General features: G+C 40.7%; 1 protein-coding gene across 3 annotated transcripts; it reads right to left on the bottom strand.

Annotated features, from left to right (window-relative positions):
* Positions 1–11,006: 11,006 nt before the first annotated feature.
* Positions 11,007–26,582, bottom strand: LOC142921749 (heterogeneous nuclear ribonucleoprotein L-like). 3 transcript variants are annotated; one of them, XM_076063072.1, is made up of 13 exons: positions 26,287–26,582; positions 24,295–24,413; positions 22,604–22,841; positions 22,137–22,222; positions 21,909–22,005; positions 20,396–20,465; positions 17,089–17,175; positions 16,345–16,601; positions 15,868–15,989; positions 14,986–15,187; positions 14,318–14,375; positions 13,379–13,474; positions 11,007–12,920 (listed from the first exon to the last, which is right to left on the bottom strand). In XM_076063072.1, exons 1-13 carry the CDS (start codon positions 26,509–26,511, stop codon positions 12,865–12,867), a joined length of 1,713 nt encoding a protein of 570 aa, XP_075919187.1. In that variant the 5' UTR covers positions 26,512–26,582; the 3' UTR covers positions 11,007–12,864. The 3 variants fall into 3 exon arrangements, 2 of the variants coding, with proteins under 2 accessions (XP_075919187.1, XP_075919186.1); XM_076063071.1 differs by having other exon boundaries at positions 26,257–26,581; XR_012939637.1 differs by lacking the exons at positions 11,007–12,920; positions 15,868–15,989 and having other exon boundaries at positions 13,434–13,474; positions 26,257–26,581.
* Positions 26,583–26,616: the final 34 nt, after the last annotated feature.

Raw genomic sequence — 26,616 nt, 5'->3', positions numbered from 1 at the left:
AAATATATCATTGTTGTTAAATATGTCATTGTTTTGATTTAAAGCTTTCGTGACTGCAGTAATTCATATTCTTAGTTTTTTCGGTAAAGTCACGTTGATGATGACCGTTTGAGTTATGGTCGAAACGTCGTGAGAATTTTTTATTGTTTTATATATATTTTGTTATTCTGTTGTTTCTCTTCAACGTGACTTTACCGAAAAAACTAAGAATATGTCATTGTTGTTAAACATGTCAGTGTTGTTAAATATGTCAGTGTCGTTAAATATGTCAGTGTCGTTAAATATGTCATTGTCGTTAAATATGTCATTGTCGTTAAATATGTCAGTGTTGTTAAATATGTCAGTGTCGTTAAATATGTCATTGTTGTTAAATATGTCAGTGTCGTTAAATATGTCAGTGTCGTTAAATATATCATTGTTGTTAAATATGTCATTGTCGTTAAATATGTCATTGTTGTTAAATATGTCAGTGTTGTTAAATATGTCATTGTCGTTAAATATGTCATTGTTGTTAAATATGTCATTGTTGTTAAATATGTCAGTGTCGTTAAATATGTCAGTGTCGTTAAATATATCAGTGTCGTTAAATATGTCATTGTCGTTAAATATGTCATTGTTGTTAAATATGTCAGTGTTGTTAAATATGTCATTGTCGTTAAATATGTCATTGTTGTTAAATATGTCATTGTTGTTAAATATATCATTGTTGTTAAATATGTCAGTGTCGTTAAATATGTCATTGTTGTTAAATATGTCATTGTTGTTAAATATGTCAGTGTCGTTAAATATGTCAGTGTCGTTAAATATGTCATTGTTGTTAAATATGTCAGTGTTGTTAAATATGTCATTGTTGTTAAATATGTCATTGTTGTTAAATATGTCAGTGTCGTTAAATATGTCATTGTTGTTAAATATGTCAGTGTCGTTAAATATATCAGTGTCGTTAAATATGTCATTGTCGTTAAATATATCATTGTTGTTAAATATATCATTGTTGTTAAATATATCATTGTTGTTAAATATGTCATTGTCGTTAAATATGTCATTGTTGTTAAATATGTCATTGTTGTTAAATATGTCATTGTTGTTAAATATATCATTGTTGTTAAATATGTCATTGTCGTTAAATATGTCATTGTTGTTAAATATATCAGTGTTGTTAAATATGTCAGTGTTGTTAAATATGTCATTGTCGTTAAATATGTCATTGTCGTTAAATATGTCATTGTTGTTAAATATATCAGTGTTGTTAAATATGTCAGTGTTGTTAAATATGTCATTGTTGTTAAATATGTCAGTGTTGTTAAATATGTCATTGTTGTTAAATATGTCAGTGTCGTTAAATATGTCAGTGTTGTTAAATATGTCAGTGTCGTTAAATATGTCATTGTTGTTAAATAAGTCAGTGTCGTTAAATATGTCAGTGTTGTTAAATATGTCATTGTTATTAAATATGTCAGTGTCGTTAAATATGTCAGTGTTGTTAAATATGTCAGTGTCGTTAAATATGTCAGTGTCGTTAAATATATCATTGTTGTTAAATATGTCATTGTCGTTAAATATGTCATTGTTGTTAAATATGTCATTGTTGTTAAATATGTCATTGTCGTTAAATATGTCAGTGTTGTTAAATATGTCAGTGTCGTTAAATATGTCATTGTCGTTAAATATGTCAGTGTTGTTAAATATGTCAGTGTCGTTAAATATGTCATTGTTGTTAAATATGTCAGTGTCGTTAAATATGTCAGTGTTGTTAAATATGTCATTGTCGTTAAATATATCAGTGTTGTTAAATATGTCATTGTCGTTAAATATGTCATTGTTGTTAAATATGTCAGTGTCGTTAAATATGTCATTGTTGTTAAATATGTCATTGTTAAATATGTCAGTGTCGTTAAATATGTCAGTGTCGTTAAATATGTCAGTGTCGTTAAATATGTCAGTGTTGTTAAATATGTCATTGTTGTTAAATATGTCATTGTTGTTAAATATGTCAGTGTCGTTAAATATGTCAGTGTTGTTAAATATGTCATTGTCGTTAAATATATCAGTGTTGTTAAATATGTCATTGTCGTTAAATATGTCATTGTTGTTAAATATGTCATTGTTAAATATGTCAGTGTCGTTAAATATGTCAGTGTCGTTAAATATGTCAGTGTTGTTAAATATGTCATTGTTGTTAAATATGTCATTGTTGTTAAATATGTCATTGTCGTTAAATATGTCATTGTTGTTAAATATATCAGTGTTGTTAAATATGTCATTGTTGTTAAATATGTCATTGTTGTTGAATATATCAGTGTCGTTAAATATGTCATTGTCGTTAAATATATCATTGTTGTTAAATATGTCAGTGTTGTTAAATATGTCATTGTTGTTAAATATGTCAGTGTCGTTAAATATGTCAGTGTCGTTAAATATGTCATTGTTGTTAAATATGTCATTGTTGTTAAATATGTCAGTGTTGTTAAATATGTCATTGTTGTTAAATATGTCAGTGTCGTTAAATATGTCAGTGTTGTTAAATATGTCAGTGTCGTTAAATATGTCATTGTTGTTAAATATGTCAGTGTTGTTAAATATGTCAGTGTCGTTAAATATGTCATTGTTGTTAAATATGTCAGTGTCGTTAAATATGTCATTGTTGTTAAATATGTCAGTGTTGTTAAATATGTCATTGTTGTTAAATATGTCAGTGTCGTTAAATATGTCAGTGTTGTTAAATATGTCAGTGTTGTTAAATCTGTCAGTGTCGTTAAATATGTCAGTGTTGTTAAATATGTCATTGTTGTTAAATATATCAGTGTTGTTAAATATGTCATTGTTGTTAAATATGTCATTGTTGTTAAATAAGTCAGTGTCGTTAAATATGTCAGTGTTGTTAAATATGTCATTGTTGTTAAATATGTCATTGTCGTTAAATATGTCATTGTTGTTAAATATGTCATTGTCGTTAAATATGTCATTGTTGTTAAATATGTCATTGTTATTAAATATGTCATTGTTGTTAAATATGTCATTGTTGTTAAATATGTCAGTGTTGTTAAATATGTCAGTGTCGTTAAATATGTCATTGTTGTTAAATATGTCAGTGTCGTTGAATATATCAGTGTCGTTAAATATATCATTGTTGTTAAATATGTCATTGTCGTTAAATATGTCATTGTTGTTAAATATGTCATTGTTGTTAAATATGTCATTGTCGTTAAATATGTCAGTGTTGTTAAATATGTCATTGTTGTTAAATATGTCAGTGTCGTTAAATATGTCATTGTCGTTAAATATGTCAGTGTTGTTAAATATGTCATTGTTGTTAAATATGTCAGTGTCGTTAAACATGTCATTGTCGTTAAATATGTCAGTGTTGTTAAATATGTCATTGTTGTTAAATATGTCAGTGTCGTTAAATATGTCATTGTTGTTAAATATGTCATTGTTGTTAAATATGTCATTGTTGTTAAATATGTCATTGTTGTTAAATATGTCAGTGTCGTTAAATATGTCAGTGTTGTTAAATATGTCATTGTCGTTAAATATATCAGTGTTGTTAAATATGTCATTGTCGTTAAATATGTCATTGTTGTTAAATATGTCATTGTTAAATATGTCAGTGTCGTTAAATATGTCAGTGTCGTTAAATATGTCAGTGTTGTTAAATATGTCATTGTTGTTAAATATGTCATTGTTGTTAAATATGTCAGTGTCGTTAAATATGTCAGTGTTGTTAAATATGTCATTGTCGTTAAATATATCAGTGTTGTTAAATATGTCATTGTCGTTAAATATGTCATTGTTGTTAAATATGTCATTGTTAAATATGTCAGTGTCGTTAAATATGTCAGTGTCGTTAAATATGTCATTGTCGTTAAATATGTCAGTGTCGTTAAATATGTCAGTGTCGTTAAATATGTCATTGTTGTTAAATATGTCATTGTTGTTAAATATGTCATTGTCGTTAAATATATCAGTGTCGTTAAATATGTCAGTGTCGTTAAATATGTCATTGTTGTTAAATATGTCAGTGTTGTTAAATATGTCAGTGTCGTTAAATATGTCATTGTTGTTAAATATGTCAGTGTCGTTAAATATGTCATTGTTGTTAAATATGTCAGTGTCGTTAAATATGTCATTGTTGTTAAATATGTCAGTGTTGTTAAATATGTCATTGTTGTTAAATCTATCATTGTTGTTAAATATGTCATTGTTGTTAAATATATCATTGTTGTTAAATATGTCATTGTTGTTAAATATATAATTGTTGTTAAATATGTCATTGTTGTTAAATATATCAGTGTTGTTAAATATGTCATTGTTGTTAAATATGTCAGTGTTGTTAAATATGTCATTGTTGTTAAATATATCATTGTTGTTAAATATGTCATTGTTGTTAAATATGTCAGTGTTGTTAAATATGTCAGTGTTGTTAAATATGTCAGTGTCGTTAAATATGTCATTGTTGTTAAATATGTCAGTGTCGTTAAATATGTCAGTGTCGTTAAATATGTCATTGTTGTTAAATATGTCAGTGTCGTTAAATATGTCAGTGTCGTTAAATATGTCATTGTTGTTAAATATGTCATTGTCGTTAAATATGTCAGTGTCGTTAAATATGTCAGTGTCGTTAAATATGTCATTGTTGTTAAATATGTCAGTGTCGTTAAATATGTCATTGTTGTTAAATATGTCAGTGTCGTTAAATATGTCATTGTTGTTAAATATGTCAGTGTTGTTAAATATGTCATTGTTGTTAAATATGTCAGTGTCGTTAAATATGTCATTGTTGTTAAATATGTCAGTGTTGTTAAATATGTCATTGTTGTTAAATATGTCAGTGTCGTTAAATATGTCATTGTTGTTAAATATGTCAGTGTCGTTAAATATGTCTGTCGTTAAATATGTCATTGTTGTTAAATATGTCAGTGTTGTTAAATATGTCATTGTTGTTAAATATGTCAGTGTCGTTAAATATATCATTGTTGTTAAATATGTCAGTGTTGTTAAATATGTCATTGTCGTTAAATATATCAGTGTTGTTAAATATGTCATTGTCGTTAAATATGTCATTGTTGTTAAATATGTCATTGTTAAATATGTCAGTGTCGTTAAATATATCAGTGTCGTTAAATATGTCAGTGTTGTTAAATATGTCATTGTTGTTAAATATGTCATTGTTGTTAAATATGTCAGTGTCGTTAAATATGTCAGTGTTGTTAAATATGTCATTGTCGTTAAATATGTCAGTGTCGTTAAATATGTCATTGTCGTTAAATATGTCATTGTTGTTAAATATATCAGTGTCGTTAAATATGTCAGTGTTGTTAAATATGTCATTGTTGTTAAATATGTCAGTGTTGTTAAATATGTCAGTGTCGTTAAATATGTCATTGTTGTTAAATATGTCAGTGTTGTTAAATATGTCATTGTTGTTAAATATGTCAGTGTTGTTAAATATGTCATTCTCGTTAAATATGTCTTTGTTGTTAAATATGTCAGTGTCGTTAAATATATCATTGTTGTTAAATATGTCATTGTCGTTAAATATGTCTTTGTTGTTAAATATGTCATTGTTGTTAAATATGTCATTGTCGTTAAATATGTCAGTGTTGTTAAATATGTCAGTGTCGTTAAATATGTCATTGTCGTTAAATATGTCAGTGTTGTTAAATATGTCATTGTTGTTAAATATGTCAGTGTCGTTAAATATGTCATTGTTGTTAAATATGTCATTGTTGTTAAATATGTCATTGTCGTTAAATATGTCAGTGTCGTTAAATATGTTATTGTTGTTAAATATGTCATTGTTGTTAAATATGTCAGTGTCGTTAAATATGTCATTGTTGTTAAATATGTCATTGTCGTTAAATATGTCAGTGTCGTTAAATATGTCATTGTCGTTAAATATGTCAGTGTTGTTAAATATGTCATTGTCGTTAAATATGTCATTGTTGTTAAATATGTCATTGTTGTTAAATATGTCAGTGTCGTTAAATATGTCAGTGTCGTTAAATATGTCATTGTTGTTAAATATGTCAGTGTTGTTAAATATGTCATTGTTGTTAAATATGTCAGTGTCGTTAAATATATCATTGTTGTTAAATATGTCAGTGTTGTTAAATATGTCATTGTCGTTAAATATATCAGTGTTGTTAAATATGTCATTGTCGTTAAATATGTCATTGTTGTTAAATATGTCATTGTTGTTAAATATGTCATTGTCGTTAAATATGTCAGTGTTGTTAAATATGTCATTGTCGTTAAATATGTCATTGTCGTTAAATATGTCATTGTTGTTAAATATGTCATTGTCGTTAAATATGTCAGTGTTGTTAAATATGTCAGTGTCGTTAAATATGTCATTGTCGTTAAATATGTCAGTGTCGTTAAATATGTCAGTGTCGTTAAATATGTCATTGTTGTTAAATATGTCATTGTTAAATATGTCATTGTCGTTAAATATGTCATTGTTGTTAAATATGTCATTGTCGTTAAATATGTCATTGTTGTTAAATATGTCAGTGTTGTTAAATATGTCATTGTCGTTAAATATGTCATTGTCGTTAAATATATAATTGTTGTTAAATATGTCATTGTCGTTAAATATGTCATTGTTGTTAAATATGTCATTGTCGTTAAATATGTCAGTGTCGTTAAATATGTCATTGTTGTTAAATATGTCATTGTTGTTAAATATGTCAGTGTCGTTAAATATGTCAGTGTCGTTAAATATGTCATTGTTGTTAAATATGTCAGTGTTGTTAAATATGTCATTGTTGTTAAATATGTCAGTGTCGTTAAATATATCATTGTTGTTAAATATGTCAGTGTTGTTAAATATGTCATTGTCGTTAAATATATCAGTGTTGTTAAATATGTCATTGTCGTTAAATATGTCATTGTTGTTAAATATGTCATTGTTGTTAAATATGTCATTGTCGTTAAATATGTCAGTGTTGTTAAATATGTCATTGTCGTTAAATATGTCATTGTCGTTAAATATGTCATTGTTGTTAAATATGTCATTGTCGTTAAATATGTCAGTGTTGTTAAATATGTCAGTGTCGTTAAATATGTCATTGTCGTTAAATATGTCAGTGTCGTTAAATATGTCAGTGTCGTTAAATATGTCATTGTTGTTAAATATGTCATTGTTAAATATGTCATTGTCGTTAAATGTCATTGTTGTTAAATATGTCATTGTCGTTAAATATGTCATTGTTGTTAAATATGTCAGTGTTGTTAAATATGTCATTGTCGTTAAATATGTCATTGTCGTTAAATATGTTAGTGTTGTTAAATATGTCAGTGTTGTTAAATATGTCAGTGTCGTTAAATATGTCATTGTCGTTAAATATGTCAGTGTCGTTAAATATGTCATTGTCGTTAAATATGTCATTGTTGTTAAATATGTCAGTGTTGTTAAATATGTCATTGTTGTTAAATATGTCAGTGTCGTTAAATATGTCAGTGTCGTTAAATATATCATTGTTGTTAAATATGTCATTGTCGTTAAATATGTCATTGTTGTTAAATATGTCATTGTCGTTAAATATGTCAGTGTCGTTAAATATGTCAGTGTTGTTAAATATGTCATTGTTGTTAAATATGTCATTGTTGTTAAATATGTCATTGTCGTTAAATATATCATTGTTGTTAAATATGTCAGTGTTGTTAAATATGTCAGTGTCGTTAAATATGTCATTGTCGTTAAATATGTCAGTGTCGTTAAATATGTCAGTGTCGTTAAATATGTCATTGTTGTTAAATATGTCATTGTTGTTAAATATGTCATTGTTGTTAAATATATCAGTGTCGTTAAATATGTCAGTGTTGTTAAATATGTCATTGTCGTTAAATATGTCAGTGTTGTTAAATATGTCATTGTCGTTAAATATGTCATTGTCGTTAAATATGTCATTGTTGTTAAATATGTCATTGTCGTTAAATATGTCAGTGTTGTTAAATATGTCAGTGTCGTTAAATATGTCATTGTTGTTAAATATGTCATTGTTAAATATGCCTGTGATCCCCACTGTGCCAACTTGTGTGCTTTAGCCGCCCACTGCTCCACTCTCGAGCGTCGCTCCTCCACCCTACATTGATGCTTGCAGAGCGACTGCCTCCAACTGCCCAGTAGCATCCTTCATGAGCCTCCTCCACAGAGGCCGATTTTGACAACACTGGTACCAATCCTTGGCAAGTCCAATCAGCTTTATATTCTCCTGTACCACAGCAGCCCCTGTGTTCTGTAGCTTGTACCATGACCATTCAAGTCCCTTCTTTCTGGCTAGACAGAAACTGATTGGGCATGCGGTGGCTGGGCATGTGGGCTATGTGTCCCAGCTAACACACAGTCTAGCCTCATTGAGGAAGTCACTGGCGTGACTTTGTCCAGATCTTTCAAGAACATGTGAGTTCCTCACAACACAGCCTGGTTAAACGCAGGGTGGATTGGAGGAAGGCCAGCCTGAATGTTTCAAACCGATGCAAAATGTTCCTTTAAATGTGTTCAGTTCCACGAAAACAAAACACGATCATATGAGGAATTGAAAACATTTCCCTCCATTATTGCTTGTAAAATTGCCCTTTCGCCCCCCCCCCTCCCCCCACTGTAGGTGTCTCAGGTGTGCGATGCTATCCGCTCCTCCGTCATGTCACGTCACGAAGGCTACAATATCCGCTTGACCATGCAGTTTGGGGAAATGGCGACGGTGCTGCAACAAGCTCGACAACAAGAGGTAGCCCTCGCCACCTCGTGGCAAGCCCTGGACTCAATCATGCAGTTACAACAGAGGCCCTAGAGGGCGTCAGTAATGGTCGTGTCAGACATGAGCCCTGGGGTGTTTATTTACAGAGAGAAAAAGCAACGTAGGAAGTTCACAACGCCCATGGCGGATTAACAACGGATTTGTTGGTAAAGTCACGTAAAATAGAAATAATAATAATAAAAGGAAATGAATAAAAATAAAACCTACGACGTTTCAATCGCAGCGCAAGCAGCGGTCGTCATCAGGGTTCATATTGGCCATGCCATGTTCTGACTGAGTTCGTACCGGATTGAGGCTTCACTTGAGCCTAACGAGGTGCAGAGTAATGGGAGAAAACTGGCAGAGGAAAAAAAACCCTATAGAGGAATCGAGCCGGAGGACTCCACCATCTGTGGAGGTGCAGATGTGCGTGTTTGGCAGGGGGGATTACACGAGACCAGCACTTGAAACATTCATATGCCAGGTTCCAAAACTTAAATACAAATTGTTGGCTAATCCTTCAAGCACAACATCTAAACATGATCCTGGCCCACTCAGTTTTTATAATTGTCAAGTTAAAGTTGATGTCCTGCTTAAATGTGCAATGGTGTTGTGTTTACAGCCCTTAGCCAGTGTTAGAAATGTCACATTTCAATGATGGGTGTGAGTCGACCCATAGGACAACCACTGTTTACTTCCCTACTTAGTAGTACTAATTGTATTGGCCCTTGAGGGCTCATAGGCTGAGTCAACCCCCAACCTTAGGATTTTATTGGTTTTTAATAAGCTATTAATTCCAAAATTGGATGTTATAAATTTGAGCGCTTTTCAGATTTGTTGCATAGATAGTATGAGTTTTCAGATTTTAGTTAGACCTTTTCGGCAATGTTAATTGTAGAATGTTGTGAAATGTATTCTAATATATTCTTAGCTGTTACTGCAACTGCTTTTAAAATTGCTTTGTACTTGCTGTGCTTTCGTGATGTTTCATGAGTGTTGACCCAGGGCTCACTGAAATAAAATACATCGAGACTCTGGGCTTACACTTGGTTATAAAGTTAATACTGGTAGGAACCTCCTGGTTATTACACCACCAGCCCACAGGGGATTATTGTTGTGTCCGTCCGTCGTGACATCCAAAAATGGGAGGGGTGGGGCTGGGTGGAGAGGGGAAGGTGGGGAGGGGCTGGGTGGGGAGGGTGAGGAGGGGCTGGGTGGGGAGGGGCTGGGTGGGGTGGGTGTGGCTGGGTGGGGAGGGGAGGGTGGGGAGGGAGGGTGAGGAGGGTGGGTGGGGAGGGGCTGAGTGGGGAGGGGTGGGGCTGGGTGGGGAGGGGCTGGTCACCCCGTGGTGCCCTTATAAAACTCAACGTTTCACCTACTCACGCCGGCTTGCGCCCGCCCTCACAGTCGGGCGTATTGTGCTGAATGCACCACGTGGTGGTGCCGCCATTGTTGACCCTGGCCATTGACTGAGCAGCCCAACGTTCCTACAACCAGCTCCCTCCCTCCGCAGGAGAATGTGTTATGTTATCTTATGGTTGTGCCTCTACGTGCCTTTGGCCTTGCTTTACATACCCTTTAACGCTCTAAACATTGGGCCTCGCTCTTTGGTTCTTTAGGTAAAGTCACGTGGTAGGTATAAAATAAATTAAATCCGCGACGTTTCGGGCGCAACGCAACAAGCGTCCGCCGTCAGGTGGGACAACCACAGCAAGAAAACAATTGCTGAAGTGGGCAAAAGGGCTGCTGTGACAAGAGGCTATGTAGGTAAGAGAGGGGTTCAGGAGCCAGGGAGGAGAGAGTGGAGGGTGTGGAGTAGGGGCAGTGGAGTGCTGCAAGTGAGTCACATCTAGATTGGGTCTTGCGTTTCATTATCAAGTTACATTTTCCGAAAGCGCACCAACCTGCTCTCATCCGCTTATTTTGTAAGTTTGATCCCAGGCGGCCTTCAGTTTTATGCGTGCCTCTTATGGCAGCCAGGATGCGTTCTTGATAAACGGAACACTTCGTGAAACAGCGCTGTAGGAGGTCATCATAACATGCTTCCAATGGAGATGCATTACCGAATGAGCATTGGTTTTCCTCTGACCAAATATGAGCACTTTATTGGGGTATCAGTACCCGCCTTAATTACGATACTGTGCACATGATAAATGTTTAGAGTTTTTATATGTATTTAAAACAAGTTCAATGGTTAAAGACGTAAGAGTTATTCCTGTACATGTGTAGTGGGTTCTTTAAGACAGCGTAGAGACGAATCGGTAGAGGCAATGCTTATTTATTACAAAGGTGCTTAACACAATACAATACAGCCTTCTACTTGAAGGGGTAACGGCCCCTTCACCCGCTGCTAGCTGAGGAGGTACGGCTTCGGTCTAACTCGCCCTATTCCTGGGCTAGGGTCTCGGGGTCCTCCGGCTAAGGGGGTCCTAGGGGAGGCTAGTCTGACCTGACCCAGCCAAGGTACAGGTCTCGACCACTGGCCACACGGGACCCGTCCCTGATAAGCCACCCACACAGACACACAGTCACTCACCTAGCCACCCACACACTCAGTCACTCACTCACCTAGCTACCCACACAGTCACTCACCTAGCCACCCACACACTCAGTCATTCACTCACCTAGCCGCACACACACACACAGTCACTCATTCACGCACTCACCTAGCCACCCACACACTCACTCACCTAGCCACCCACAGACACACAGTCACTCACCTACCCACCCACACAGACACTGTCACTCACTCACCTAGCCACCCACACAGTCACTCACTCACCTAGCCACCCACACAGTCACTCATTCACTCACCTAGCCACCCACACACTCAGTCACTCACTCACCTAGCCACCCACACACTCAGTCACTCACTCACCTAGCCACCCACACACTCAGTCACTCATTCACTCACTCACCTAGCCACCCACACACACTCATTAACACACTCACCTAGCCACCCACACACTCAGTCACTCATTCACTCAGTCACTCACTTAGCCACCCACACACTCATTCACTCAGTCACTCACCTAGCCACCCACAGACAGTCACTCATTCACTCAGTGACTCATCTAGCCACCCACACAGTCACTCACCTAGCCACCAACACTCAGTCACTCATCTAGCCACCCACACACTCACTCATTCACTCACTTAGCCACCCACAGAGACACTTAGTCACTCATTCAGTCACTCACCTAGCCACCCACAGTCACTCACCTAGCCACCCACACAGTCACTCATTCATGCAGTCACTCACCTAGCCACCCACACATTCAGTCACTCATTCACTCAGTCACTCACCTAGCCACCCACACACTCAGTCACTCACCTAGCCACCCACACACTCAGTCACTCACCTACCCTATGCCCAACTTCCTTCATGTCTCCACGCTCATGTTCAATCGATTCCAGTTCGATGTCAAACATGCATCTCTCCATACTTTTATTTTCAAACACTGTTCTATTTTCTCTTGGGGTTTATATTTGCAAGCGTATTAACCTGCTAAATACACGCACTGTACAGAATGGCAAGCCATGTTTTTCAATGGGATTTTCAATGAGTCGGGGTATATTTTTACCAGCCCCCCCCCAAAAGGGTCTCTTTGGCATTTATTTCAGAGCTCTCCGTTATGAAATTAAATGGGCAATATTAGTGCCATGGGCTACAGCAAGAAAGGAGCATCACTCGTGGTGGGAGCAAAAACTTTGGCTATGAGCAAGTTGAGAACCCCCCCAAATTGTAAATTAATTGGAGCCGCTAAAGTTACGGCACCCGAGGACTGCCAAGTGAAATCTGGTTTGGGGCTCATGGACAAAATAGCAATGCACACGGCAGACAAACTCGGCAGGTTAAGGAGACTAATCATAATTATTTTAATTTCAACATTCTTCATTTCCACTGCGACCTTTAAAATCTTTCGGTGCAGTCAATATAGAAATCTAAATTAATCCTCCAAAAAATGACAACTAAAATGTAAACGCGTCAATTGCACTTTCGACCTATACCCACGGTTAACTTTCAACAAGAGTGATGGGGCATTCACAAATAGTACACAAAGTGACAATGATGTTGACACCGACGTTCAATACGGCATGAAACATGTTGAGTTATCTTCTATGAAGGCTGGGCAGTGGAGAAGCACAGTTTGAGGGTGTAGAGGTATGGAACATCTGAGAAAATAAAAACAGGGGAGCCACATGACGTCTTCACTGGAGCACACAAAAACTTAAAACAATGAAGCGATTCTTAGGAGGGTCTTTGTCGATGTCAACAAACTCGTTCAGGGAGCTAAGATAACGTTGAGTTGTGATAAGTGAAAGTGGTTGGATATGTCAACTTACAATCCCATTCTGTACATGCAAACAACAACGAAATCCAAATCGCCCATAAATAACAACCTGTTAATATATAATACAACAATCTACAACTGCTTTCACTTCCTGCAATTTCACCCAAGGCTGCTAGGCAGCCAGTGTACACAGATGGTGCTATGGTAATAACAAGCGCCCCCCCCCCCAAATCTGAACATTAGGTGCTCAACAGAGCGTACGACCAAAGATTTGCCGATAATGCAGCACCGCTTCAATGTCATCGCACCAACACAAATGGCCAACACCCCACAACTTACTTGCGTTCTTCAGGGGGTGATGGTTAATGCACGCCAGAGCCTCCATGGCATCGTTCTTGGTCTCCCACTCCGTCAGGCCGGACACGCTCCTATCGGCTGGACACGTGGACGGACCGTCGCTCATGGAGTCATTTGGGTCGTGTAAAACGCAACGCCCTTCACCATTTTGATTTAAAGCTTTCGTGACTGCAGGGATTCATATTCTTGGTTCTTTCGGTAAAGTCACCACCACGTAGAAAGGAAACAATAAAATAATAAAAATATAAAACAATACAATTCTCACGACGTTTCGACTGCAACACAAGCAATCATCATCAGGTGTGAAAACCACAGCAAGAAAATTTTAAAAAAGTGGCGGTTATTTTTAACGTTAGCACCACGGAGAGCGATTTGGCAGTTGTTCAGATGGACGAGTCCATCTATGTTCTGAAAAGAGGGGGGAGACGAAAATAATGGATGCGGTCTGAAAGCCACCGTAAGCGTGAACAATTAAGACCCGAAATGGTTTATCAAATCCTTCCAATGATTGCTAAGCCATAATCCATCTTCTCGGTTGAAATTGTCTGTGTTTGTATATATTTATTATTTTGTTGTTTCCCTTCTACGTGACTTTACCTAAAGAACCAAGAATATGAAACCCTTTGCCGTGTTTAAAGGTTGGTGTCAGTCGTCGGTGAATTTCTGCAGCAGGAAGGCTTCAGTCCGATGCCTTGGCTACGCTAACACGCTTCAGTCAGCTTGGGCGCGAGTGAATAGCAAGGACTGCTCTCGGGAGAGAATTTCTCACAGGGTTTCTTGAGCATGGCCTCATAGCACACGTTGCAGATCATCTGGTGTCGTGCTGTAAATCAAGCGACGATTGCATGGAGAATACAGTACACGATTTATTCTGTGCCATGACACGTAAGATAAATAATAAACATACTTTGCGGGACTTACTTTTTCCAGAAAACACTTTGAAAGAGCGGGGCCTCGCAATGGACATTTCGTCACACAGCTGCGGGGACAGAACGGGCGGCGTTCACGTTATAGTTGGTAACAGTTAACGTGCACCGGTAAAGCATTCGGGAGATGTCATTTTAATTGCAGGCACAAATCCTGTTGTCCATTTTTAAATTTACATTCGCCAGCTTTGGAGCAGTCTTTCAAAGTGCTCAGATTATTGTGAACACCAAGCATAGACTCAGGGGGAATGCAACCATTTGCAGAAACAATGTCCAAAGACTGAAATGTAAACCTTTCGAATACGAATGAATATGAATCGTAATGTATTAAACAGGACAAATTAACGCGAGGTGTTGTCTAGTCTGTAACAAAAAAGTCCCTTTGGAACATCGACTGCATTATTTATACATCTCATGTTTTAACCGCTGAAAGGAAACTACATTACACCATTTTACATTTGTCCCGTCACAGGAAACGTGTCATTGGCCACCACAAACTCCACAACATCAATAGGCTCATCTTAAAAACCCACGATTGTTTCACGTGCAAACTTTGGACTTGAATATTTATAAAAGCTTCACCTGGGAAAACTTTTAAAAAACCGAACGCGCTCCCCTTCTGCGCTGCTAGCAGCAGGCTGAAGGGGCGGCGGGGGCACGGACCTGCGCGAACATCTCGGCCGTGATGTCCGTGGGCGCGTTGAAGAAGTGCAGCACCGCGGTGGGACGCTGGTTGCGGTTCTTCGCCGCCTTCTCGCTGTTGGCGTAGCGGTGGTTGTGAGAACCTGCGTAGTCCCTGTAGCTGTCGGTGCCGTCCGGCAGCTCGAACGCCTGGCCCGGCACAATCGACCGCTGCCTCGACACGCTGCCGAGACGAGGGCGGAAGGGAGGGAATAGCGCGAAGAAACTGTTTTTAGTTTTTATTTTATCACGTTCCAAATTTCACGTGCTCTTTGGTTCGATTCGGTAAAGTCACGTGGGTAAAAAATAAAATAACAAAAAATCACGACGTTTCGGCCACAACACAAGTGGCCTTCATCAGGTGAAGGGACCGGACTGTCCAGAGGACAGCGTTGGAGTGAAGACAGCAAGCCCAGGTCGCGTCCTTTAAGCTTGTTGTCGCGGCATCTTTTGAGGAAGGTCAGCGTCTCGATGAGCTTTGACTTCTTGTCCCGTTGTCTGTTGAAAGCTCTAACAGATAGGTGAAAGCCCTCCCCGTAGAGCTTCAAATCTAGAATCCAAATTTCACGTTCGCTATTTCAATAAGGGCCCTCCCCGTAAAGCTTCAAATCTAGAATCCAAATTTCATGTTCGCCACTTCAATAAAGGCTCTGGACAGCAAGTCACCGGGGTCCTCGTGAGCTGTGTGACAAGTGTTTCGTTCACGGTATTCATCAGCTCTCTTTTTCACCGTCCTAAAATTTAGTCACTTGCACTAAATATTTACTAAAGTTGTCTTCTCTAAATGGAAAGCAGTATCCAATTACATTAACAGGATATGACGAGTTACATTTACCAATTTAACACGGGAACAAAAAGGCTCACCAGAGGTTGATTTTATTTCCAAAGATCTGAGACATATTGAGGTGAAAAACCGCCCTGTGCACGGCGTACTGATCTCCCATCTCGACCATGGCGGCTCCCGGCTTGCTCTTCAGGAACTTAACCTACAAAAATAACAACCCGTAAGACGGTTCAGCATCGCGCAATCTTGCACGAAAATATCTACAAGTTTCGTTGTAACGCATTGTTGAAATGTGAAGTGTTGGCCGAGGGGCCATTAGAAAACATGCACAAAGAACACTTCGCATTGGGTACATTTTTGTAAAGAAAATGACCAAATGTGTATGTTGTCAATCGGTGAACAAATTTGGTCGTGTGAATCTCCCACTTTATATAACACGATCAGCGCACGACGTGCACCACACGCGTGCATACGCATTGCACCGCGGTTGAACCTTTGGAAGAAAAAAAACGGGGACTCATTTCAAAACAGGTGCGCACAACACCCAGCGAAGGCACCTTCTCCACGTCGCCGAAGAGGCAGAGGATGTTAAACACGCGGTCGCAGTTGAAGCGTTCGGCGTCCAAGTCGTACACAATGAGGACCTTGTTGTCGGCCTGCTGGTTCATCATGGCCTGCACGTGCTGGCCCTGGGTACCACCCTGGGGCCCAACCTGGTTGCCCATGCCTACTCCCATGCCCATTCCTCCCCCACCGCCCATGCCGTCGCCGCCAGATCCGTAGTCGACGCCCGGTGGTGGTGGCTGCTGGTGGCCTGTGACGCAAACACACAAGAGGGGGAAACGCATCGTGAACTAGCTGAAACTCTCTAAACTTCTCTGAAAAACAGATTTATGACAACCATCATCTTACACACGTGTGCCCTTTCCTATAAGGTCAGGTAACCCAGGAATCACCACTCTACTCCTTGGAGACACTGGAAAACATTGGTCCAGAAGACTCAGTTGCCTAGGGAATAGACTAAACTAGTTTTTATTTTAGGTTGAGGGCCACCAAGCTAGAGCTCTTATTCAGCATAGCTTGTTTTAAATACCCAATACATCTGATAGCTATTGGAAATATCGTCTCTTAAAACACAAAGCAACTCATACGTTGCAATTGTTAATCGCAAAAAAAGGTTTTTAGGATGCACCTTAACACTAATTCCAAATAATAAATGTTCTCAACAGGCAGCAGGTTCTTTCAATCTGACAGCAAGCTGAAGGAAACCGAAATTATAGCATTCGCAACAAGGGGATTACCTCCACAGTCGCCACCACCGCAAGCGTGTGCTTTGGGATGGTCGCCAAGGAGAGACGTTTGCTTCGCTGGCATCATTGCATTGTCCTCTGAAAACAACAAAAAAACGATCACCAAATTCACCCACGGGAAACATAAGCGCTCACTGCTGCACAAAATTGACAATCCAAAAAATGCATTCTGCACCCAGAACATTCACACTACCAACACATTAAGAAATATCGGGCACACTCCACAAGGGGGCACGCTGCGTCTGCCCATAAAACAATCGGCGGTATTTTAAAAATGCAGATTTCACACGGCACAACATAAATAACGAGTGCCATACAAAATACAGCGCGTAAAGAAATGCTCATCGCAAGAAGAAGAAAAAACAAAATTTATTGGAGGTGTACAGATGCACGCGACAAATTGTTCCGAGGTGCGGCGTCAGCGAGTGTCCGTGGTTGCCGCCTGCGATGCCCGCTCGTTTCTTACCCAGTCTACGCTTCGACGGGAACACAAAGTTGCCCAGAGTCGGGCGGCGGCTGACGACCCATCGCGAGGAGGATGCAACAGAAAGGCCGGCGCCTTCTTTCCTGCGCCAACAGCAGTCATGCTCGGCACAAACGGACCCCCCCGCGTTGTCCGTGCCACCGCACCTCTCGCTCTCCAGCGACCCTTTTTGGTTTGGGGCTTAAAATTGGGACGCTTAAAGTGGGCGACGGGGCCTTACAAACCTTTAAAATGAAAAAGATCGCCGCTTATAAACCGATGCGAAATGCGTTGTGTCTGGCATCTGCAATGTCAAAAGCCTCGTTTGCAAACAAAACTTTAGCAAGGCAGTCTAAACGTACGAGCGTCGAGGTAAATTCTCACCAACGGAGCGATTTTAAGCCCCAAACGCATCGGCACACATCCATTCGGCTTATTTCCAAGTCCCGTTCGCGGTGAATGCGGGCTTTCGTCGCTCCCGGCTTCTTCGCGGCAGTGCCGGTGCTTTGCCGGTCTGTCAGCGCCGTGTCCCCCGGTGCCTGCGGCTGGACGCGGGTTATCCGATGGCCTCTGCCAAGCGGCACGTGGCGGTTGCGGTGCAGCGGACGCGGCGTGCTGCGCCGAGTGTTCCGTGACGTGGCGCTGCAGGCGTGGGGGGGGCGCGGGTCGGCCGTGCGTGTCACAGCGGCGGCGGCGTGTTGGTTGCTTGGTCCCCGGTGCCTCCCAAGTGCCGACGAGGATGTCGCCAATGTCGCCGTTCGTGTCGTCGCCGTTCACGTCGGTGGCTGTTGGCTGCCGGGCGCTTGATTGCTCGTGTGTTGCTTGCAAATTGCCTCCGTGTGCTTCTGTGTGCGGCAATGCTCGCAGATGCTCCTTGTAGCGTTGATGTTTGGAGTGAGGAAAATACTCTTCGAAGCGTTTACGGAAATTTGGCGATAAAATCAAACCGCACCGTGTCCCTGAAGCTCCCTTGATAAAGTGGCGAGACTTACCTCTTCGGAAACTAATATCTGTGCGTACGCACGATGTACTCGGGACAAAGATACCATTTTCCTGTTCAGGCTCAATCGTACAAAATTAAAAGGGTGACTTTATAATAAGTGATATTTTCAATCGTAAATATCGGCTTTTCTGACATCCTCTAAGCTTCTCCGCTTAGTATCCAGACACCACAATGCAGTCAAGGTTTCTCAACCCTACAAAATATAAAAACGCAACGTGCAATGTCCACCTCAAATATGCCAGTGAAAGTTGGCACCTACTTCTGATCCAACAGACACACACCCTGGTAAATCTAAATATAAAAGTAAAACCTTGGATTGCGAGTAACTTGGTCTGCAAGTGTTTTGCAAGACGAGCTAAAATTGTAAATAAATATTAACTTGATAAACGAGCGAGGTCTTGCAATACGAGCAGTGTACGTGTAGACACACTTTGTACTGCCGTGAGTCACGTGATCACACAACTGATAGACGAGTGCTTTGATGTACGAGCGCTTTGGATTACAAACACATTCCCGGAACGAATTATGCTCGCAATGCAAGGTTTTACACTGTAGTGTAAAAATGCCCAGCCTTGATACACCCCGAACAACCGAGTACCCGCCTATGGGCCACATGCACTTGACGTTGGGAAAATCTTCAAAGCTGATCAAAATCTAAAACGCCACCAACTTAATGGCAATGTCTATCGCATGTCCAGTACCAGGGCAACAGCTTTAATGGTAACAAAAAAAATAATCCAATGGATTATTGAACACTCCAGCAGCCACATGCCTCCTTGTGAATCCTGTTCTTCACAACATTCACTTATACTGCCAAATTGTTCTGAAGGGTAAACTAGAAAAAACAAAGTACACGGGCACGAGTTTAAAACCAATCTGCCCAGAGTAAACTACGCAAGCTTAGCATGGGCTAGTTATATGTTGCGCTAGCTGTTACTACCCGGCTTCGCCCGGGACTTGGATCCACCACGCCCGGCCGTCTTTGTCTCCCCAGTAGCGATGTTCACACACCACAGCAGTTAGTCGTTTGAGGCTGAGTCGACCTAGGGGAGGCCCAGGACCGGTTAAAATAATCGTCACCGGCGGTGGCGGTGAGCAGGAATCGAACTTGGGTCGCCGGGTTCATAGCGCAGCGAAGCGCTAACCGCTACACTACGGGTCACGTGACAGATTTGACGTCACAGCTCACTTGCCGTACAAAAAATAAGTGCATTATTGAGCTCCCCCCCACCCCCCAGAAAAAAAGTGTATTTTTATAATGTTTGCACGGTGTACAGTCTGGAAAGTACCCACATGGCAAATTTCCAGTTTGTTGCATGTCGGGAAGTACGCTAAACATTTTGAACAGACACACACAATCACAACTTTGCCTTTTATATATATGGAGAAGATAGGTATAAACGAAAATAACCTTGACCAGCTCTACACAATTGCAGTGATTGCATGTTTGATACAGAAGAGGGGAGTGGCGTTTCAAATAACTTCCTGTGACATCGACCAAGTTCTGTAGATTGTAAACAGTACACCAATGTGCTTCAAGACAACCAAGTGTCTGCAGGTGTGACATTTTTCTGCAACCAAAATCTCAAGTGCAGAAGCTGCATTATCCTCTTGAGAACGCTCCAAACTTCCCCCTCTACTTGGCCACGGATCTTCAAGTATAACACGGCAAAGCCGGCTGCGTACAGAAATAGTCAATGCTTGTTTCATCACGCCGTGCACACCCCCCACCCCTTGCGTTAAAAACGTCACCCCCCCCCCCACACACCGAGGGCTCACCACCACCAGCTGTCGAGAGAGCGCGGCTCTGATATGCTCAATATTGGTCTTACCTTGCTTGAGGCCAGGGTTGGTGAAGTCCCAGGTCTCAGAGTCATTTTTAAACACATTCAGATGCGTCGCCTGTAAAGAGGACACAGCAGGGGGAAAAGATAAACATTATTCGTGGCCAGCATATAGGGCATAGATGCTCGTAAAAAATTATATAACTTTAGAACCTTCTTTGGTTCTTTCGGTAAAGTCATCACGTAGAATGAGGATAAAATAATAAACTAAAACAATAAAAGTCTCACGACGTTTCGGCCGCAACACAAGTGGCCTTCTTCAGGTGAAAGGAAGAAACCTGTCGTCCCGACCTTGTGTTGTGGCCGAAACGTCGTGAGAATTTTATTGTGTTATTTTATTATTTTATTCTCGTTCTACGTGGTGGTGACTTTACCTGAAAGAACCAAAGAAGATGAATCCTTGCAGTCACGAAAGCTTTAAATGGAAACTTTAGAACCATTTAAAATTTACAAGCATAATAATTATTAAGCAAGTCTTTACCCCCGAGATAATTACGGCATGCAACTTGCGGTGAAACCGAGGTACTTAACGCAACCCTTAACCTCCTGGGAGATGAATGAATAAGAGCTGCCACACGTAGGAAATCAACGGTAAGCTAAACTTTCGCGCCGTATGTAGCAAAAGCGTGCTTATCGGAGTTGTGGGAAAACAGTGGCCTTCTGCCACCGGTTTTTTGTTTAAGATCAAGTGTTGATTATCCCTCTTCGTTGGAACAAGCTCCCCTTCGTGTTTGCAGATAAAAATCGCTATCCCTCGGTGGCCTATTTAAATTCCAAACTTGTTTAATTGCACAAGTTTGGCATGCTCTGCCTAACTCGGTATTATTTATTCGCGGTGTTCCTCGTGTACTGTAAAGCGTTAGCCTTGATCGTATACCTCAAAAATGTCGAAGTGCCATAACCCCGTTATGAAAATGATGCATTCGTTATTACTGTTCTGTAATTTTATTTCCTGCTAACAATGTAACATCTCCCCTCAGGTACTCTGCAGGTCTCGCAAAGCAGCCTATGGCTGAATGTTAATCACCCATCACCAAATAAAATTGAATTAAAAACCAACTCTACCCTTCCCACTGGATGCGAATTTTCCACTAACTGGCTCAGGGAACTGGCTCAGATGAGAACCACCCTCACACGGTAATATCAATTGGGAAAAGTTTGACTTTAGACAACGGCAAGGATGCCCGTCATGCACAATGGGTTGTTGTAGGTTGTGGGGCTGTGTGGTGGGCAGCTGTAAAATCCATTGGGTGCATTGTATTTCTATGCTGCCACAATATATGCTACACTCCTTTACCCCGCACACAAGTCAAATAACCCCCACAACAGGCATCGAGTGCGGAAGCCCTCATCTAGCAATGAATTGCCGTGTGTATTCAGCATTATTTGCTCACCAAAGTGGTCAATTCAGAATATTAAATGAAATCTTTGGTCTGCGGGTGAAAAAACCCAGGTTGTGGTGCACACACTTGTGAATGTACAAAGTATCGGTTGTACTTGCCCTCGCATAGTCCACTATAAGAGTACAGCAGCCCGAATAGATGTCCGCTCCATTCAGAGATGAGTTCGCTCTCTCGGCGCTCTCAACCGAAACAAACATGGCCAAAAATTAAGGAAAACACGACCATTTCATTTTAAAAACAATACATTCAGCATCTCCAAAATAACACGTAAAATTACGTGAATGGCGGACATATCGTTACGGTTATGCATTTCGTTGAAAGGATATTCCACAAAGGCCTGCAGGCCATTCTTCCTGAAGATAACAATGCGTTGCAGAGGCCCAAATGGTTTGCAAATGTTGTAAAGCACATCCTGCAGGACCACATGGAGCACACAAACGCAGCGAGGTGATTTTGCACGCATTACCAAGTAAATTTGAAAAGCTTTTTTTCCAGTGAATTTTTAAGATCGAGCCATACAGGACATCAACGCTTTCCAAAATCAACATTAGGTCTATATATTGTTTTTTATTCAATGCCATTGGTAGACTTCAAAGCACAAACAAAAAACACGACTTCAATTGCCTCAAATGAACCAAAGGATCAATGTAATTTCCTTAGCAAAGCCATTCACTGTAATCCAAAACGGACATAATTTCACTCGTATAAATGAAACACGCGCGTGTGTGCATGGCACACCCGACAAACTATTCACACATTAATGTCCAGCTGCTGTAAGTGTAACAATGCCCACCGTGGTGATGGGGTAAATGGGGTTGAGAATGGTGAAGAGCAGGATGTGGTTGCTGTTGCCGTTGTCCCCCGGGACGCCAGGGCGCCAAAGCTTCTGGCTGGTAGAGAAGTTAAAGTAGGCCGGCTGCCCGCACACGTAGACGGAGCCCTTGGACGAGTAGTCGACGCAGCTGCGGGAGCTCTCCGGGTCTTCAAACTCCACCAGCGCCTGCCGCATCTTGGGTATCATCACCACGTAGCTGCACGGAGGGAACGATTCAAACGAGTGCCGTTATTCAAAGATGTGGCCGACTTTAAAACGCGTGCCTGTTGTTAATTTTAATCACGAGGTTGGTCTGCTCCAAGTCACCTCATTTGATCTCAAGAAATGTTTCAATGCATGCAACGGAGTGGAGACTGGTTGGATGCAGGTTAGATGCCACGTCCCATTTCAGTTTGGCAGTGTAGTACGTTGGAATTGAATGTACTGTAAGAATATAATTATATTTAAAATACATCTTGAGGGTAATGTAGTCTTCTTCTGTCGATGTATCACCTGACAAACGAAGCCTCTTCAAACGTACATAAACAAGGTACGTGTGTGCACCATTTCAATACGAGATATTAATTTTTAACACGGTTACTAATCACAGTTGAACGTGTGCCGCTTTTGTCAGACGGCACAACAAAAGCAGCAGCGGCACTTTCATTCGGAGGGAATTCGTGACTTGGGGAAATTGAAGAACAAACGGTTTTTGTTTCCATTTAAAGCTTTCGTGACTGCAAGGATTCATCTTCTTTGGTTCTTTCGGTATAGTCGCGTAGAATGAGAATAAAATAATAATAACAATAATAATAACTATAATAACAACAATAATCTTTGTTTTTTCGGTAAAGTCACGTATAAATAAGAAATAATAAAATTACATAATAGCGTACGACGTTTCGGTTGCAACACAAGCAGCCATCATCAGGTACAGAAGAGCTAAATTTAAGAGAGAGGGGAAACACATAACCCCAATGTATACACAGACACCCAAGTAGGGGGGAACTAACACCGACACAATAGGGAACACAGAGAGAGAAGCATACCAAACAGACAAGAGTTTAGCAGAATTTGGAAACCAAATAAAGCAACACAGACGGTCGGTCAAAACACAACGCAAAGCCTGGTTGATTACGTTATTTCAAAGATTGCTAAATTGCAAGTTAAGTATGAAATTTAAGATACAGATGGCACACACACACATAGACATTCAAGTAGAGCGGACCAGCACAGGTACAAGCACACAGTGAAGTCGCCTTAAATAGGCAGAGAAGGCAAGGCTGAGAGGCAATGGGACATATTAGCATGAGAAGGCAAGGCTGAGAGACAATGGGACATTTTAGCATGAGGTATGCACAGAGCAAAGTGGAGCACGGCAGCAAACATTCGGAAGCACCAAGACTGACACACAGGCAGAGACAGCACAGAGAAACAAATCCAAGCACAGACACAAAGGCAGATACACAAGCAGAGACAACACACAGACAACACAAGACAACACAAAGACAGACACAAAGATACAGACCTTATACCTCCCCGTAGAGGCGGTTTAAACTTGGTTCAAAGCTTTTGTGACTGCAGGAATTAATCTTTGGTGTTTTCGGTAAACAACAATAATAATACAGCTTCCTTCCCCATGCGGGCAACGGTCACCACCGACTGGTCACCTGATTAGGCCAAAGTACCGCACGGCCTCCACGAGGTCCGACTCGAGGGCTGTGTCCGAGAGTCCCCGCACGTGAACCACAGCCGACGGTGGGGGCTTGTGTGGGTCCTCAAACGTGTCCTGTGCACATCGGCAAGGAAGCAAACTCAACACGACTATTGTGCAAAGCTGTTGTTTCCTCCTATACCGAGAAGACAGTTTTCAGTTTCATTTATTTGGTATAGCCCTGTGAGCCATTTGCCTCTTGAATCGGGTGCAACCGCAACAAACAAAAACATGAACAAGAAAACATCTTAAAGTGACTTTGTGTGACTGTGCAAACAAAAAATCCAGGAAAAAACAGCAAAATAATCCTTGAAATAGCACCGTACACCAACGCTGTGTGCAAAAATCCCAGTGGGATGCAAGTCAAACAACAACAACAACCACAAGACAACTAAGATTAAAGCCATCAGTCTAACTCCGTACTACAACAAAACAATCATGGCCAAACCATAAAACTTTTTCAAAATCACCAAAATAAAGCCACGGCTAACATCGCCGGCAAGTGATATCGGAGCAGATGCAGACACTTGCATTAAAGGGCTTTTTAAATCTGCATCCGTTTGGCAAAAAATGGCCATAGCTCAGTGCCATCATTTCAGTAATCGCTAAGAACGTTCGCGAGTTTAACTTTAAATCTAAACGGCCCTCAAGTTACAAACTCTGGAACTCGCATCCCCCACCGCCAGGTGCGCTTTTGTAGACGCTGTAAAGTTTTATTCCGCAAAGTTTTTAATCACATTGGGGAGGGTCGAAGAGCTACCCCACGACGCTATCGCGTGGGACATTTAACATATCGGTATTTTTAACTTAATTAGTATTTTAACTTTTGATTTAAAGCTTTCGTGACTGCAGGGATTAATATTCTTGGTTCTTCCGGTAAAGTCACCACGTAGAAGGGAAACAATAAAATAATAAAAATATAAAACAATACAATTCTCACGACGTTTTGACTGCAACACAAGAAGCAATCATCATCAGGTGTGAAAACCACAGCAAGAAAATTTGAATAAAAGTGGCATTTTTTTTAACGTCAGCACCACGGAGAGCGATTTGAGAGTTTGTTCAGATGGACGAGTCCATCTATGTTCTGAAAAGAGGAGGGGGGAGAAGAAAATAATGGATGCGGTCTGAAAGCCACCGTAAGCGTGAACAATTAAGACCCGAAATGGTTTATCAAATCCTTCCAATGATTGTTAAGCCAGAATCCATCTTCTCGGTTGAAATTGTCTCTGTGCTTGTATATGTGGATAGCCTCATGAACGAATTTCTCCTGGTAGGCAATGTTTTTATTCGTGGTCCGCCAGGAAGTGTCTGTGTTGTTGGCCTGACTGGATGTGCTTCACATAATGTTGTTTCAGGTTTGTTGAATTCTCGTTCCTCATCTTTTGCTGTATTTACCTCCGTGATTTGTTCTTGACACCTGATGAAGATCGCTTGCGTTGTGATAGAAACGTCGTGATTGTTTTTTTTATATAATTTTATTGTATTTCTACATACGTGACTTTACCGAAAAAAACAATGAGTAATGTTTTTATTGTTTCATATTTTTATTATTTTAGTTCAGTGCAAAGAGAATACACACCCTTAGAAGAGAAAACGCCGTTTAAAAAAATTACACTGGAAATAGCCCAAAGTGTTAACGAACACGAAATCCACGTTTACCAAAACGCGTTTTACTGAACGTAAGCAGAGCCTAGCGATGCTGTGGTCCGCGTGGTCCATCCCCAACACCAACAACGAGAAGCTCTTCGCAACGGCACTGGAATCTGCGAGTTACAAAGCTAAACAATCACGTTAAATAATATAAACACGGCTGGTGGTGGTGGTACGTCGCCTGAGTGAAGCCTCTGGCCCAGGCCTCACAACGAGGCTCTGGGCGAGGAGGAGTAAAATAAACATCTTCTCGTTATAAAAATACCTCGTCAAGTCGCTCGTCACTGACGCTCACCATCGCGCCCGCCTGGATGCGGTCGTTGCCTTCGCCATTGACTCCCAGGCGCTTGGCCGCGTGCCGGGCGGCGGAGGCGGCGGCGGTGGTCAACATCGTGATGGCGTGGAGCGCCGGAGGGAATCGATTCGCGATCCTGTCGCTCGAAAACGACGCCCGCGCGGATCGCCGAGCGTCAGCGGCAGCAGCGGGCGGCGGCGGCGGGGCGATTCCAACGCGTGACATCGATTCTCGGATCGATGTGGCCTCTGGCGATGTTCGCGCGGCTTGGTGTGACCCCACAGCCACTCGTCACGTGACGCCTCTCTCGGCCGACTGGGGCCGGCGACG

The sequence above is a fragment of the Petromyzon marinus genome, unplaced genomic scaffold (assembly GCF_048934315.1).
Source record: "Petromyzon marinus isolate PM22_M1 ecotype Great Lakes invasive population unplaced genomic scaffold, UKy_Petmar_22M1.pri1.0 PM_G_Scaffold_89, whole genome shotgun sequence".
In the NCBI taxonomy this organism is placed as follows: Eukaryota; Metazoa; Chordata; class Hyperoartia; order Petromyzontiformes; family Petromyzontidae; genus Petromyzon; species Petromyzon marinus.
Note: the sequence above shows the minus strand (reverse complement) of the source record. Positions and strands in the feature narration are given on the sequence as shown.